The 17,658-nt window shown below is 35.7% G+C and overlaps 1 protein-coding gene across 1 annotated transcript in view; it reads right to left on the bottom strand.

The window, feature by feature from the left end:
* Phm (Peptidylglycine-alpha-hydroxylating monooxygenase) overlaps nucleotides 1-17,658 on the bottom strand; it is a 72,394-nt gene that overhangs the window by 41,785 nt on the left and 12,951 nt on the right. The window contains exons 2-4 of the mRNA XM_072546466.1: nucleotides 12,253-12,310; nucleotides 6,991-7,078; nucleotides 6,853-6,928 (exon numbers count right to left, since the gene is read on the bottom strand). Of these exons, the coding sequence (XP_072402567.1) occupies nucleotides 6,853-6,928; nucleotides 6,991-7,078; nucleotides 12,253-12,310 (222 nt within the window). The remainder of the gene's footprint in view (nucleotides 1-6,852; nucleotides 6,929-6,990; nucleotides 7,079-12,252; nucleotides 12,311-17,658) is intronic.

Raw genomic sequence — 17,658 nt, 5'->3', positions numbered from 1 at the left:
TTGTTAAATGCACTCCTAGCCTTCTCCATTCTACATTTTACTTCTGTGAGTGATCCCATTGTTCGTTTACTATTGTTCCCAGATAGGTAAACGATTCTACTCGGTCCACTGGTGTATTCTTAAGAAATTGGACGTCTCTAATTTTATTTTTGCTGATGACCATAAATTTAGTTTTTGATGTTTACTTGTAGTCCAAATCTTTCACTTACTGCATTAACTTTGTTTATTGGTTGCTGTAAACTGTTTAAACTGGCTGCAAAAATAACGATGTCATGTGCATAGCGGATGTTGTTTAGGCGTTCTCCATTTAAAAGGATTCCATGTTCGCAATTTTCCAAGGCTTCACTATTTATCTCCAAGATTTGTTCTTATTGTGGCTGATTGGTTCCAATATAAATTTTGTATTATACGCCGGTCTTTATCATCTATTTGGACTTTCGGTGTTGAACTCTGTCAAATGCTATTTGGTAGTCCATAAAGCAGGTGCAGATATAGCAAGTCATATCTCTGCATCTTTGGAATAATACCTGTAGACTAAACAGTGCATCTCTCGTACCTACGCCTTTCAGGAATCCAAACTGTATGTCTTGTACTCTCTCTTCGCATAGCTTGTATATTCTGCGATGTATAATTTTAAGAAAAAGTTTTAGTGTATGGCTCATTAGACTTATTAGCCTATATTCTCCGCAGTTTTTCGCTCCCTGTTTCTTTGGTCACGTAATAGATTCTGAAACTAGCCAATCTTTTGGAATATTGCCTGTGTCGTAGATATTATTGAAGATTTTACATAGTATTCTTAAAGATTCATCATCAAGAAGTTTAAGAAATTTAGACTGTACTCGCTCTGGTCCTGGAGCTCTCCCTTCTTTTAGTGATATTATGGCTGCTCTTATTTCTGCCACTAGTATACGTGGTCCTGTTTCCGTAGGTATTGGGGACTGGTTCTCCCTCTCGTCAAAAAATAAATTTCGTATGTAATTTTTCCAGGTATTATCAATACTCTCTTTGTCCACGATTACCTCTCCGTCATCATTAACAAGTTTACTTACTCTTCTGTTTTTACATTTTTCTGTAATTTCTCTTACCTTTTTATGCACGTTGAAGTCGTCGTATTTACTGTGTAGAATTTCGATTTCTTGGCATTTTTTTCTCCAGTTCTTTCTGTTTGGCTTCTCTGATCTTTCTCTATATCTCGTTATAATGTTTTATACATAGAGTTATTCTTCTTGTTTTTCCTTCTTTCTTCCATCAGCTGCAGAATCTCTGTCGTCATCCATGTCTTACTCTTACCTTCTTCGGTATTCATAAAATTGTCTTTAATGTCGTCTATCGTTTTATTAAGGGATTCTATCTTCTCTTCTGTGCTTTACGTTGTATTATCGATTCCTTTGAATTTCCTATTTATTGTTTTACTGACTATTTCTTTTACTTCATTACATTTCAGTTTTCTCATGTCATTTTTTTTACAGTTTTTCCGTGAAAGCATTGAAATCTCCCGTGACTATAAGGAGTTCATGTTTCGGTATATTTCTTATAAGGCTGCTTATTTGTTTATAAAATTCTGATATTTCCTCATCATTGTGGTCTGCAGTGGGTGCATAGACTTGTATAACGTTAGTGTTCATCGGTGACGTATTTATTTGTAACAAGAAGATTCTATTATTCACTGGTATGAAGTTGTTGACATGTTTGGCTATACTTTTATGTGTGATAATTCCGACTCCATTTTCATATTTACCATTTTCTGATCCTGAATAGTATACTCTGTATTCTTCTGTCACAATAACTTGAGTCAGGCCACCTAACTTCACTTGTGCCCATTATTGCTATTTTCATGCATTGGATTTTTCCTGATTGAGCCATAATCCTAACGTAAGTGGATATTCTTTTCAGACGATTATTGTGTGGTATCTTATAGGTGTGTTATTGGGCATTTCACAGGGATTTTACATATTAACGACCGGGAAAGTGTTTGGGAAAGTAACATACGTTAACTGTAGATATGTTAAGTCATCTAAAAAACCCCATACTTAATTGGTCTTACTACTTCAATAACAAATATACTGGGTGTTTTATCTATTTTGCCAACTTCTTATTGTATTCATAACTTTTTTACCACACTGTACATTTTCTTTATATTTGACATTTTGTATATATTTAAGGTGTGCAATCGATTAATTTATTTATAATTATAAGAAATCCAGGTCCGGATTAAAAAATATTGGAAAAATATACCGACCTAAAAACAACACCCTTTACATTAGTTTTTTTGCAAATGGATTCTGCAATTGAAAAGAGGGTGAAAACCTAAATTTAGTGGTATACTTTGAAGTTTCGGCAAATGATTTTTTCTGGTAAAATTTTGAATTTGACATCTAAAATTATGTGAATTTCGAGAGTTTGAAGTAGAAAAAAAATTAAATGCGACTTTATTTAAATTAATACCATTATTTAATCTGAATTCGTAAAATGTTAACATTTTACTGTTTTTTATTATGTGCGTCAAATAATTCATAACAAATATTTATCTGTAATTAATGAATAAATAATAAAGAGGCCATAAAAAATACCTGAGTTCCTGTGAAATACTTCACCCGTGAATAAACATCTGTTTACTATCCTTGGATTTCGGGTGATCCACTTACTAAAATCAATTCTGAGTATTTCATCCTAAGGAAGCAATCTTTGTACTTTCTGTAAATGGTAACGATGGAGATAATGCTTTTTTCTTCACTAAGTCACAGTATATTGCTTAAAAAGAATTAAGCAATATACTATGGCTAAGTCTTCGCCAGACAGTGGTATGCGGAGTTTTCAGAGCATGAATAATTCTTCGGGTACCCACATTTGGATTATTCTCCATTAAATTAAGAATATTATTTTCCCCACTAACGTTGTATCTTTCACTATGTGTCAAATGACCGTGTCTTCTGGAATAATCATATACCTACGTTTTTAAAAGTTCGATAACTTGGTATTCTTCCTTGACTAAACCGCATTTCATACTTTCTTTGGGCATCTCTGCCGTTAGCATCACAAACCCGTACACATATACCATATCCGCAAATTCTTCGTTGCCGAATTGATAAGGCATATTATTAGTTCTTAATACAGAATGCATGAAAACACAAAGGAATTATGCAGTATCGCGTCACACTGAGTTTCATATCGCCCAACCTCAAATCATTCCTATTGGCCAATTGACCTGGAAATCCCTAAAATCGGGCTCTCCTAGAGTCACCTGCACTCTGGGCTCCTTCCTGCTGGGGCTTTGCTTCTCCATCTACGTTCAAGACTGCGACTGTTCTACTTCATACTACAATTGATGTTTTGTTTAATATTTGTTATGTAAGAAATAGCTAGTCTTTTTAAAGGCTACCTGCACCAAACTGAACTTAGAATAGTCTATATCCAAAAATGAATTTAATAGAGGATTCTTCACCTGCCACGATCGAACCTCTCTGCAGAGCGTACGAGGATGCAAAGGCGGTTCGACCCCTTTCTCCGACGAGACGACATGGCGTCCAACAATCTCCACGACCCCACGCTCAGCTACCCCTAAGGCAACAGGGGAGAGCTATCGGATGTTATTGAGTGCCAATTCTTACAATCCACCATCGAGATCTTCCGCAGATCTGATGCCTTCAGTGTACCAGATATCTTCGACGAGCCAGGATTCTTCGAAGTTGGAAGCCTTAGAAGTGACGAAAGTCCCTGGAGTAGGCCCAGTCACTGCCTCCATACAAAGATGTGGTCCGAGTCACCACGTAGGCCCTGGTCCACTCGACTATGAAACACTGCGGGATATAGCAGATGGAAATCAGATGGCTGAGAAGAAGACGAATCCGCCGAAAGAGTTGGTACATCGACCGAGAATGGCACCTGCAGGAAAGGAGATGATGTCACCTCCACCGTCCCCTAGAAGCTGGCGTAAGTGTTGTCTGTGCTGTGCTCATTGAACAGTTCTTATTTCTAATTGTATTTTTCTAATGTTTTACTCTATTTTCTAAACTTGAATTTTTTCATTTATTATTAATAAATTCTTTTCAGCCACAGAGTCTCCAGAGGAGGGGGGATGTGATCGCGTGCTTTAATCTGTAGACTAGTGCGCACTTCGATGCCCAACATCACATCCTTCCTATTGTATAATAGACCTGGAAAATCCTAAAATCGCTACAATACTTGTCCATAAAAGTAGGCGATTTTCAGATCAGGGACTCAGTCCTTCACGGGCTCTCCTAAAGTCACCTGCACTTCGGTGACTCTCCTGCTAGAGTTCTGCTCCTTCACCTACCTTTAAGACTATGCGGCTATTCTACTTCATACAATTGGTGTTTTAATTTAATATTTGTTATGTAAGAAATACCTAGTCTTTTTCAAGGCTACGAGGGTACGGGGCACAAAGGCGTTTGACCCCTTTCTCCGACTAGACGACAACTTTTCGTATTGTAGCTTATTCAGACATATTATTTAAAAAACACCAAGTTTTGGTGGTGGTTATTTTGAATAATTACTTTGATTTTGAGTAATTTTTCTACAAATTTTCGTGTTTTTTAATTTTTGGAGATACTTCTTTGATTAAAAGTATGTCTCAGAATCAAAATTTTACCAGAAGAAACATTTTGCCGAAAATTCAAAGTATACCACTACATTTACTTGCTCATTCTCTTTTCAAGTGCAGAATCCATTTTTTGTTTAATCTAATGTACAGGGTGTTGTTTGTGGGTCGGAATATGTTTCCAATATTTTTAAATCAGGTCCTGGGTTTCTTACAATTATAAATGAATTAATCGATTTGACACCTTAAAGAATATTCGCGTGGCAAATCTAAAGAAAATATACAGTGTGGCTAAAAAGTTATACACCCAATAAGAAGTTGGCAAAATAGATGAAACACCCAGTACACTTGTTATTGATAAAGTAAGACTCATTAAGTATGGAGTATTTCAGATCGCCTAAGTGTCCCCTTTTTACAGTTAACGTATGTTACTTAAAAAAAGCAAAGCAATTAATCCTAAGTTTAAACCCATAACAACAGAATATGGTATCCAAGTCTTAAAAGAAAATTATTTAACTATAGGTTACTTAGTGTACACACACCTACGGCGGAAAAGCAAAACGACAAAAAATATGAATTCTACGACATCTTAGAGAAAGAAAATGAGCGATGTTTCACGTCATGACGTGAAAATAATTGCTGGGAACCTTAATACAAAAATTGGCAAAGAGCAATTTTTCCAACCAACTAGAGGATGTGAGAACTTACATGAAGAGTCAAATGATAAAGGGTTGAGATGAATACACTTTGCAACCACCATGATAGTAGAAGGAACAAGATTTCCCCATAAAATAATACACAAAGGAACATGGAAATCCTTTGACAACGAAACCGTTAACCAGATAGGTCACATCCTGATAGATGCAAGATATTCTTCCGATCTCATGGTCGTCAGAAGCTACCGAAGTACAAACATACATAGTGGCCACTTTCTTGTAATGGCAAAATTAGAGGAAGAATATCACACCTAAAGAACAATAAACATATGAAACAAGTCAGAATTAATGCTGATAACCTGCGCATTGAAACCGTTACGAGAGAGTATAGTAGACAAGTGGATAAATAAATGGGGAAACTGGAGCGGGGAAAAATGTGGAGGAATTGTGGACAAAACATTAAAACCCATCACCTATTCGTAGACTTGAAGGCTGCATACGACAGTGTCAAGGGAACAGTACTATACCAATCAATGCGTGAGTTTCGTATACCAGAAAAACTTATCCGATTAACGAGAATGACAATCTCTAACTTAAAAGCCAGTGTTATAATACAGGGAGAGGACTCTCGATCCTTTGAGATAAGGGATGGACTCAGACAAAGGGATGTCCTGGCTTGCCTCCTATTTAACATTGCCTTGGAAAAGCTATTTACAATAGATCAATATAAATCTTAGCATACGCTGATGACATTGACATAATAGCAAGATGTTGAACAATATTTTTTAGAATTGGTAAGTGCGGCGAAACAGGTCATCAACGAAAACAAAGCCAAGTATATGTTGGTTACTAAGGGTCGCAACATAAACCTTGGCTCTCTAGTGACTACCGCCAACAAAACAAGCAAAAAATTTAAAGATGAATGAACCTTACAAATAGGGCGTACTATGGACTCCAAAAACAAATCCACTCAAGAAATATCTAAAGAAGAACTAAAATTATCATATACAAATCAATACTGAGCCAGGTCCTCACAAATGGGGCGGAAACATGGACTATAACGCAGAAGGATGAAAGACTTTTGGGAATATTCGAGCGTAAAATACTGCGCAAAATATTTGGGGCCATAAACGACCAAGCTCAGTGGCGCAAAAGATATAATTTTGAATTGTACCAACTCTTAATGAGCCAGAAGTTCATTAAAACACAGCGGCTTAGATAAGCTGGACACATAATACGAATGCCAGGCAAGAACCTACCGATAGGAATTGCACTACTACATTTGGGAATCCTATCATTAAGATAGTTTACTTTGGATGTTCACACAGAGTGATTCTAAAGTCACAACGACACCGTGTGAACGCTCAATTTAAAGTGTCTTGATGTATGTTGGCCGACCCAGATAGCGCCACTCAAGAAGTTTCATCTGGCTAAAAGTTTTTCTTCTCCTTTACTTTATTTTATTACTTTTCTTCTAGGTTTTTTTTATCCATGCATGTGTTAACATACATATTTCTAATTATCCAAACTTCCGGTTTGTAAAAAAACAGTAACTTCTTTCTCATAACATCGATATACATCAATTGTACATCCCGTAACAACCAAGTACATATATAAAATAAAGAGCATAAAACTTACGTGATTTCCCTCTAAACAAGGGGTTGATTTCTTCAAGGGGCCATATGTTTCTGTAGCCGCCATTTCCCCACAGTCCCTAATAAAAAATATAGTCATTATACATTTATTAGCACTGAAATATAGTACACATTGTTATACCATTGTTCATCGGTGGAACCCGGTGTAGTGCATCCAAACAGCAACATATGATGGGCAACGTTCATCGTGGCATTGGGCTCAAACCCCACTGAAACAATAAAAAAATTAACTTATCATCAATTACGTAAACAAATATTTCGTTATTATATGAGGCCGATATTTGCAAAACTTCCTCTTTGGTATTCGATTTACTTTTCACGAGCAACAAAAAACATTGTACCTTTCATGTAAATTATTATGTAAATAATAATTAATATGTAAATAAAACAGTAATAAAATTAGTAATAAGTAATGATGATTGTAATTTTAAATCTTGTATCTTCTTCTTCATGTGCCCTGTCCGTTCCGACCGTTGGCAATCAACATGGCTATTCTGACTTTGTTTACGGCAGATCTGAATAGTTCAGCAGATGACAATCCGAACCATTGCCGCAAGTTTTGGAGCCACGAGTGTCTTCTCCTCCCTGGACCCCTTCTGCTGTCTATTTTCCCTTGAACGATCAGCTGTAGTACTCTATATTTATTATGTCTCATAACGTGACCCAAGTATTCCAACTTTCTTTTCTTTATACTTATTCCTACCTCTCTCTCTTTACCTATCCAGCGTAGTACCTCTTCGTTGGTCACGTGCTCAGTCCAGGATATACGTAATATACGTCGGTAAGCCCACATTTCGAAGGCCTCTACTTTTTTCATCAATGTTGCGGTCATTGTCCACGCCTCCATTCCATATAACAAAACCGGGAATACATAACATTTCAGAAGTCGAATTTTAAGAGGTAGGGTGAGGCTTTTAGAGGTGAAAATTTGCTTCATGCTAGTGAACGATGCTCTTGCCTTTTCTACTCTTATACGTATTTCCTTCGCTTGATCCCAATTTGAGTTAACTATTGTTCCCAAGTAGATGTACGAATCCACGTGTTCAATTCTTTCATTGTCTAATATCAGTTGCTGTGGTGGTTGTTGGGTTTTGCTTACTAACATCCATTTGGTTTTTGTGATATTTAGTCTGAGTCCGTATTGTGCACTTGTTTTTTGTATCTTACTCATTAGGCAACTCAGTTCCTCCATGCTACTTGCTAGAATCACCGTGTCATCAGCATACCTTATGTTATTAATTATTTCTCCATTTATCTTTATGCCTTCTGTGCTTTCCTCCAGCTGTCTTAAATACTTCTTCGGAGTATATATTAAAGAGAATAGGAGACAAGATACAGACCTGTCGTACCCCTTTCTTGATCTCAATTTTATTGGTCAATGTAGATCCTACTTTCACTTTAGCTGTTTGACCCCAATAGAGACTCGCTATTGTTCGAATGTCACTGTAGTCGACTCCGATCTTATGGAGAACTTCAATTATCTTTTCGTGCTTTACGTTATCGAATGCTTTTGCGTAGTCTATAAAGCATATGTACACGGCTTTGTTCATATCTCTGCAGCGCTGGATGAGTACCTGTAGACTAAAAAGTGCTTCTCTTGTCCCAAGAGAATTCCGAAACCGAAACTGCGAATCTCCAATGTTATCCTCGCATTTTTTGCTTATTCTGTTGTAAATAACCCTGGTGTATGTGGTTAATTAGACTTATCATCCGATGTTGATCACAAAACTTTGCTTTTGGTTTTTTCGGTATGGCAACAAAAGTTGACTCTAGCCAGTCTTCAGGAAACTCCCCGATGTTATAAATATTGTTAAAGAGTCTGACGAGTGAGTCTAGAAATTGACTGTTTGTTTCGCACAGCATTTTCAATACTTCCCCGTATACGTTATCGTTGCCTGGTCTTTTGTTATTTTTAAGACCCTTTATAGCATTCTCCACTTCTGATTTTAGAATAGAAGGGCCAGTATCATCATTGCTCAGTGTATACCCACTAGGACGGTCATCATTAAACAGTTGTTCCACATAAGTTTCCCGGATTCTAACTATTTTGTCGGACTCTAGTTGTAGATTTCCATTATCATCGCACAGCCCTTTCGATAAAATATTGTAGCTTTTCTTTGTTGTGAGTTCCTTTATCTTCTTATGCATATTGTGATAGTCGTATACCTTTTCGCACTGTTCGATTTCTTCGCATCTTTATAGTCTTATCTTATCTTTATAGTCTTAATCTTTATAATATAATCTTGTATAGGTTTTGAAAAAAAAATTTGTTATTCGCAAAGAGAAAGTTTTGCAAATAAATTAATGACTGAAATTCATTAAAGTGTTTTTAAATGAAAAGTATGTTAATGAAACACCCAATAACGTGTTACAAACATTAAAAAAAGGTTTTCAAATAACAAATTTTCCTTTTTAAGCATCTTTTATTCAAAAAACTAAGAAATAACAGGTAAAAAATTAAACGATTTTAGAGTCGTTTTCGTTTTCACACAAATCTTGCGTCATTTTCAATTCTTACTGTACTTACAGCAGTTTGCTTTAGGATGTTATTGTACAAGTCTAGTTTTGATAGTTTTCTCCAGTCTTCACCATAATGCTTATCCAACAAACTAATAATTGAAGCTTTATCACCTTTAAGTTTGTTTCTTAGTGGTACTTAACCTGGCTGAATGGATGAAAACGAATTAGTAATTTTTACAAACACCTTTAGGCATTCCTGTGTCACTTAAGTAATTAATCTCACCTTGAATTAATACCGTGTGTTTCTTTTTATGAAACTAAATATAAATATAAAATATAAATTTCGTGTTGCTAAATTTGAAATGTCAGGCTCCAGGCAATTTGACGAATTTTTTTGCTTCACTTTTGCAGCCGTGTATGGTCCAGTCAACACCTATTTTTCTAACGACTCGCATCGTAATGAGTCCTTTCTACGATAACGGGTATTTTTTTTATTTCCTTTTCTATCACGCCGAAAACCCTATCTGGGGGAATAAAAGAGTGCCCTACAATTGGAAATGTGAGCTCAATATTTTTAATACTTTCTGAAGATTCTTTCATAATTTTCAAATCAAAATATTCCGAAAACGGTACACAGTATTGAGTTTTACCAAGAGTACCTTTTTCGTGTAAAATTGAATGATGTTTAAGTTTACTTGAAATTTTGATTAATAATTATACTCTTAAAAAAGTTAGATTGACTAATACTTAGTACGATCCGTGTAAAAACAAATGCATCGGATGTATCAGCTTCCAAAACATATTCGTATAAAATTTCATTACAATGTTGCCAGTAGTTTCGGCAAAATCGTAAAAAATGCGTAATTTTTTTTTCTTCAACGCCCTGTATCTTGAAAACGGATGGCGTTACAAAAATTTTTTACTAAGCAAACCCCAATTATTTTTCAGTTTTTTACCTACCCTAGAGACGGGGTTACCTTTTTTTGAAACACCCTGTATTGTAAATATTTACACATTCTTCTAATTACAGTGTCTTGAAGAAGGAATACAACAATTCCGAAAGCTAGACCAAAAGTCAAAAGAGTGTTTCTGTAACATCTCGGCCAAACCTTCAGACTGCAGCCCTAATAGACTGTGTTGTTTGTTTATATCGACAGTCAATAATATCCAGTATTTCTTGTATATATATATATATATATATATATATATATATATATATATATATATATATATATATATATATATATATATATATATATATATATATTAGAGGATCCAACTTGTAAATACAATACATTTTGGAGACGGCTATCGCCGTATTCCCGTTCTCCTCCGCCAATCCTCCCGGTCCAAGGCATGCTCCTCCTCCAAACCTCTCGATTTCATCGCTCTTCTAATTCCTTCATTCCATGAGTGTCGAGGTTTACCTCTTGTTCTTCTACCAGGGGGCTTCCATCTGTGATTTTTTTGAGGCCAACGTTCGTCGGGCATTCTGAATAGGTGTCCAAACCATTTTAAACCTCTTCTTTCTATTCTGTCAATGACCGTTTCTGTAGCATTCATGTTATTCTTTATAGATTCGTTGGTCTTCCTTTCCAGCCTTGATTTTTTAGGACTTCTTCTCAAATAATTCATTTCAACTGCCAACAATCTTCTCTTCAGGTCTGCATTAATTGTCCATACTTGAGTCATAACAAAGAACTGATTCAACCATGTTTTGCCCTATTCTTTTTTTGTTCCTTTTGGAAATGTTGCGATCTCACCATAAGGAGTTCAGACATCCTACAATTTTACGTCCCTGATTAATTCGGTTTCTCTCAAGCCGTTCTTATCAATGAGTGCACCTAAATATTTAAATTTTTCCACTTATTTGATTTCCACGTCCTCGTCTATCAACACTTCAAACCTTGTATCTGAATTGGTATGAAATGAAACAGTAAGAGTGACATACTGCATCCTTGTCTTAGTCCTTCAGTTACTTTTATTGGCTCTGATAGTCTATTTCTGATTTTTAGGTAAGTAGTGTTATCCCTGTATACGTCTGTGATTATTCCTAAAAAGTACGGACTAATGCCGAGTTGTAAAGCTTGCCACAATTTAAGTCTTAGAACTCTGCCATACGTATTTTCTAGGTCGATGAGGGCTAGATGTACTTCGGTATCAACCGCTATTCTTTTTTCTATTAATTATTGGAGTATAAACAAGTTATCAGTGCAAGATCTACCAGGCGTAAATCCACTTTGGTCTTCGCTAATTAGATGTCCTACATCATCTTATATTTTTCCATTTATTATCTTTCCAACCAATCGCCCGAAAGTAGGTAGGACACTTAATACTCTGTAGCAGTTAGGATATTTTCGATACTCTTTAAAGATGGACACTTAGAGCGGTTTTCCATTCAGATGGTACTTTAATTTGTTGGCAGCATTGATTCATTAGAAAAGTTATTCGTTCTATTAGGAGTGTACCTCCTGCTTTAAGTAACTCTACAGCTATATTGCTAGGTCCTGGAGATCGCCCGTTTTTCATTTTAAGTAACCCAGTACGGACCTCGTTGTTAGTAGTATTAATGTTACTATTTGTTTGTCTCTCCATACTGTATTCCTCTCACATATATTCCAATCTTTACTCTTGGAGTAAATTTTTATCGTGATTTTCCCACTTATCTATAGGAATTAATTTGCTTAAGGAGTTATGGGTGTTTTCTTTAGACTAGTGATAGTTCTCCATGCTTCCGAGTCTGAGAACCATCAATTAAATTTTCAACTTGGACACATTTTTGTTCCCAATTTAGTTTTTTGCTTCTTTTATTTGATTGCGTACTTCTCCGTTTTTCCTTTGATATGTTACTCTACTGCTAGATGTTTTATTTTTTTTATTATCGTTTGTTAATATTAATTTAAATTTAAAATTAAATTCTTACCTATATAAAAACTCTTGTCGTCCACTATTCGAACTGGTGTACATATGTATAATTCGGGCTGAAACAAAAAAAATAATTATTAACACTAAAAACAAAAGCTCTTAGTGGATATCCCTTAGTCCTTAACCTTATCAAAAATACCTCCGAAACCACATAAAAGTAACCATAGAACCTATTGCGACGACTTAAAGATCACAATGAGAGGTTTCCCGGATATATTTCTTGTCGCCGACCTAATGGAAAACAAAAATATAGAAACTTTTTAACGCAAGTAATAAGGTAAAAAGTGAGCTAATGACACTGTCATACTGACTATCAACAAAAATGGAATATTTAGTAAAGAAGTGCAGTTGTTCGCGCCAAAGCTGGCTTCTCCTTCAACGGCTAAAACCATGAAGCGCTCTAGTCAGTGGCGCGTATGTTTGAATACAGATACAAAATGAATATATTATCATTATGAAAAATGAGTTTGAAATAAACATAGATGCGAAACGGAACAATCATAACATGTAATGTACTATACAAATTTTAAAAAATGATTGAAAGAACAACTTTTGAGTAATTTGTAATTTGTCTCCAAATATGGTAATAGTGTTGGATAATGCACCATACCATAATTCACAGGAAGATACACGTTTTTCATCCGCATCGAAGAAGTGTGTTAAGCAGGAATGGCTTCGAGAAAGAAATATTCCATATACTGCTTCTATGTTGAAGCCTGATCTGGATAACGTAATAAAATTGAATAAACCTCGTTATATAAAATACGCAATCGATAAAATTATATGAACACAGCATGATGTATTTAGACTCCTACCATACCATCCAGATTTAAACCCTATTGAAAGCAGCTTTGAAATCATGTGTGGGAGCCAGAAATGTAGACTTTACATTTACGTTAATGCAGTAGCAAACATTTTCTGTGGAAGAATGGAAAAAAATATCTGAGGAAGTCATCGCAACTGAGCGTGATGTAATATTAAAAAAAACACTACTTAATGTAGTAGTACATAATATTGTTATCAATGTAGACTAAGGTTCAGACAGCGAAGATACCGTTGAACACAATTTATTTTACCTAAATATCGCAATGGTGATGGAGAGACGGTCCTGCAAGTGACACAGTAGTTTCGTTGATTTTCGCTTCGTAATAAACTTCAAATAATTGGGGAATTACAAGTTAGAAAATTCAACAGAGTTCAAAAATTTAAGTGCATACAGGTGATAGTAGTGAATAACGGAAATACCATAAGACAGGTAAGAACTATTTTAATAATTTTAACAAGTTTTGAGTAAATAAATAATTGTGTGAAAGATTAAAAAACTGGTTTTGGCGAATGTTTTAAGTCCGAGGGGTCGACCCGCTTAGGCATTCCTACGCGTTTTTTGGTTTCTTGGCAGATAAGAAAGTAATTAGTGCCGACAAAAATTAAATATCAAAATAAAAGCCTCATCATTTTATTACACAAATCCAGATCCGGCCTGAGATCGTGATCGATATGGATAAAGACGCTGCCGAAAATATTTTGAAAGTGAAAAGAATAAAAGTAGACTACACATCCTGCCGAGTAATAGAATCAAGGGTAGAAATACCGAGATGCCTAAGATGTCTTGTGGACCATCACTGGATGTGTTCCGTTGCATGTTTTGGCGGTGGAAAGAACAGAGCTCTATGAGAGAAGACAACCAAACCTTACTGTGGCCGAGAGAAAACAGGAAAGGGAAAGGTCAATTGAAAGATGGCAAGAAGAATGGAACAACACGGAGGATGTTGCACAGTGGACGAAAATGCTGATCCCGAACATAAGAGATTTGGTGGACTGTGGCCACAGGCAACTGGATTATTTCCTGACGCAGGTGCTCACAGGACACGGATGTTTTAGGGCCTACCTCTCTAGATGGAGAGTGGAAAGTAACAAAATGGAGAGAGGCAGGTGTGAATTTTGTTACAGTGAGAGAAACGATTGAGAGAATGATTGAAAATAAATCAGGTTGGACTAACATACACAGCTATATCCGTGCAGTGATCAAGAAAAAGGAAGAGGAAGAAAGACAGCTGGGCCAACGGCAAGGGTAAGAGTGAAAGATGCTGGAAGTTGAAGCTAGAGAAGTGGGTCACACTGTATGAGCGAGATAGGCGTGAGTCAGACTGTGGAGAAGGAGGAAATGCCCATTTGGGAACGATGCCGTATTAGGAGCGATAAGGGTCTTCTACGCGCTACCTGGAACGAGACAAGGAGCCTCCTTGCTGATGAATGGAGTGTGGATGTGTATGAATGGAGAATGAATAAATAAAGGTAGTGCTTCGGAAGTGATGCCGTCCTTACAGCGGCCATTCCGCTTCCGGATCGCTGGATGACAGAGGAGGGTCTGGTTTAGCAGGTAGGCGTTTGGCTTATACTCGGCGACGAGAGGGCATTTTAAAGTACCTCGAGAACTATCACCGGGAGTAAAAAGAACGAATCCTGCACTAAGGTCAGTCAGGCGGCGTCCTGGACTGAGATGTCTTTTGAAGATTCGAGACCCCCCTCTATAAAGACGAAAAAAAAAAAGATCCGGTCTTAGAATAAATTAGAATAAGGTTAAGATTAGAATTAAATTAAATTAAAATAATAAATATTAATTGTTATTGTAATAAAAAAGTTTAATTAATACAGGAAAATAAATAGAAGTGACAAAGGAACAGGAAGCGAAATAGATACAGATGAAGAAACGAAACGAAACGCAAGAGAAGAGACCAGGATGAATATTGTAGAAGTAAAATGACAAAGCGTACACCTTCTAAAAGTGACAAGGAGAGAAAGGAAGAGAAAGAGGATGTCATGATTAAAATGATGCAGCAACTAATGGAAAAAAATGAAGAAATGATGAATGGAATAAAGCAAATAAGAAAAGAACAAATAGAAAATAATAAACAACTACACGAGATAAAGGAAAGAGAAAAGTAACAAACGACGTGAAACAATTACAAGACAGAATGGAACAACTGGAGAACACAAGTAAAAAGAAAAGATTGATTATATCGGGTTTAAAAATAGACACAAATGATGATAAGAAACTAACAGAAAGCATGGAAGCATTCATATCACAAGAACTGCAGACGCAAATAAAACTGAGGAACGCAACAAAAATAGGAGAAATAATTTATGCCATAGAAACAGAAACTTTCACGGATAAAATTGGGGTACTAAATAGAAAAAGTAAGTTGAAGTATCATAAAGATCGCAAAGAAAGAAAAAAGTAACGGAAAACAGACAAGAATAGGCTATAAAAGTTGTTCGTGAATGGGAAAGAATGGATATGGGGTGAAGAAAAACAACAACTAAAAGAAAATACCAAAGAAAAATTGCCAAAAAACTAGTTGAAGAAAAACAACCAGGGAGAAATTATAACGAAATGGCGAGGCAAAGGAATACGACCATGAAAAACGGAAAAATAAACAAAAAAGAAAGGCAACGACCCAAGGATATAATAAAAATTGGGACTTGGAATGTGGGAGGTACTTATGAGCAGAGAGCTTTAAGAAACTTAGAGCAAATTATGGAAAAATATACAATAGATATCCCTGACCTGCAAGAAACGAAACAACCGGGAAATGAAATAATAGAAGTAGGAAAAAGCACACTGTTCAAGAGTGGGGGGACAAAGAGATATTTTGGAGTGGGATTTATGGTGTCGGAGAAAGTAAACAAAGCAATTGTAAATTTTCAACCAATATCAGACAGAATATGTTACTTGAGAGTAAGAGGAAAGTATAGGAAGATAAATATCATTAATGTACATGCGACCACTAAAGACAAAGTCTTGGAAATCAAAACATAGTTCTACGAAAAGCTCATAGGGAATATACAGAAATACGATATAAAGATAATCATTGGTGACATGAATACGAAAGTCGGAAAAGAGGAAATATATAGAAGAATAACAGGGGGATGAAGTTTACATAAGGAATCAAATGAAAACGGGAAAGAGTTAATAGAATTTGCTACAGAGAACAAAATAAAGATAGCTAGCACAAGTTTTGATCACAAAAACATTCATAAGGTAACATGGACTTCTCCCGATGGAAAAATAAAAAATCAGATCATGTCCTAATTGAAAGCAAACATGATGAGGCAATAATCGATTGCAGGAGTTACAGAGGGGCAGATACCAACAGTGACCATACATTAATAATAGCAAAACTAAAACAAGAACTACCAATAATACCAAAACCTGTTAGAAATAGATTAAATTACCAATTAGAGTGCCTTCAAGAGAAGCAGGTTGTAAACAGACTTGAGACAGAAATAAATAAAAAACTAGAGAATCCAGTCAAACAGGATGTAGATGAAGAGTGGCAACCCATACAGACAGCCATGTCGGAAGCAACGGAAAAGTGTATAGGGAGAGAGCATATAAAAAGACGGCAAGACTGGTTCGTTGAAGAATGTAGGAATGTTTTGGCAAGAAGAAACAGGGCAAAACTACGAAGAGATAAAGAAAATACCCAAAATGCGATCGAAAACTATGTGGCAAGAAGAAGGGAAGTGAAAAGAATTTGCAGAAAAAAGAAAAGAGAACAGCTAGAAAAGCAATTGAAAAACATAGAAGAAGCCTACGTAAACAAAGAGGTAAAGAATTTCTACCAAGAAGTTAAGAAATCCAGAGAAACTACAAAGAATAATCCACAGTATTGCAGAAACAAAGAAGGCTTACTTCTAGGTGAAACAACAGAAAAATTAAACAGATGGGCGGAATATTTCGAAGATCTATTAAATACAGACCAACAAGAGAAACTTGAGGGAAATGAGAATTGGCAAGAAGATGAAGAAAGAACGTGCGAGGAACCAACTCTGAATGAAGTCAAAGAAATAATAAGAGACCTAAATAATAACAAAAGTGCAGGAGAAAGTGGTATCCCAGCTGAGATTTTTAAGGAAGGTGGCGAAAGATTGAAGGAAAGGATATTTCACTTGACACTAATAATTTGGCAAAAGGAAGAAATGCCAAAAAAATGGAATAGTGCTCTTATTTGTCTTATCTATAAAAAAAGGAGACAAAAAGGAGTGCGAAAACTATAGAGGTATAGTACTATTAGAAGTCGTCTATAAAATACTTGCAAAAATTATTAGGAAAAGATTATCAAATATGACAATAAAGTGATTGGAGAATACCAGGGAGGTTTTAGAGCAGGAAGAACAAATACTGATCAAATAAGTATGTTGAAATTAATACAAAATAATAGCTACGAACAAAACTTTTGTTTCAACAAAACAAAACAAAGGAAGCTGTTCAAGACAGTTCACAATGAATAGAGGTTTAAAACAAGGTTATCCGCTATCAACGAATTTATTCAACCTAGTATTAGAACAAATCGTAAGAAGATCAAATATAAGCAAAAACAGGACTATTTTTAATAGCAGA

The sequence above is a fragment of the Diabrotica undecimpunctata genome, chromosome 10 (assembly GCF_040954645.1).
Source record: "Diabrotica undecimpunctata isolate CICGRU chromosome 10, icDiaUnde3, whole genome shotgun sequence".
NCBI classification, from domain to species: Eukaryota; Metazoa; Arthropoda; class Insecta; order Coleoptera; family Chrysomelidae; genus Diabrotica; species Diabrotica undecimpunctata.
Note: the sequence above shows the minus strand (reverse complement) of the source record. Positions and strands in the feature narration are given on the sequence as shown.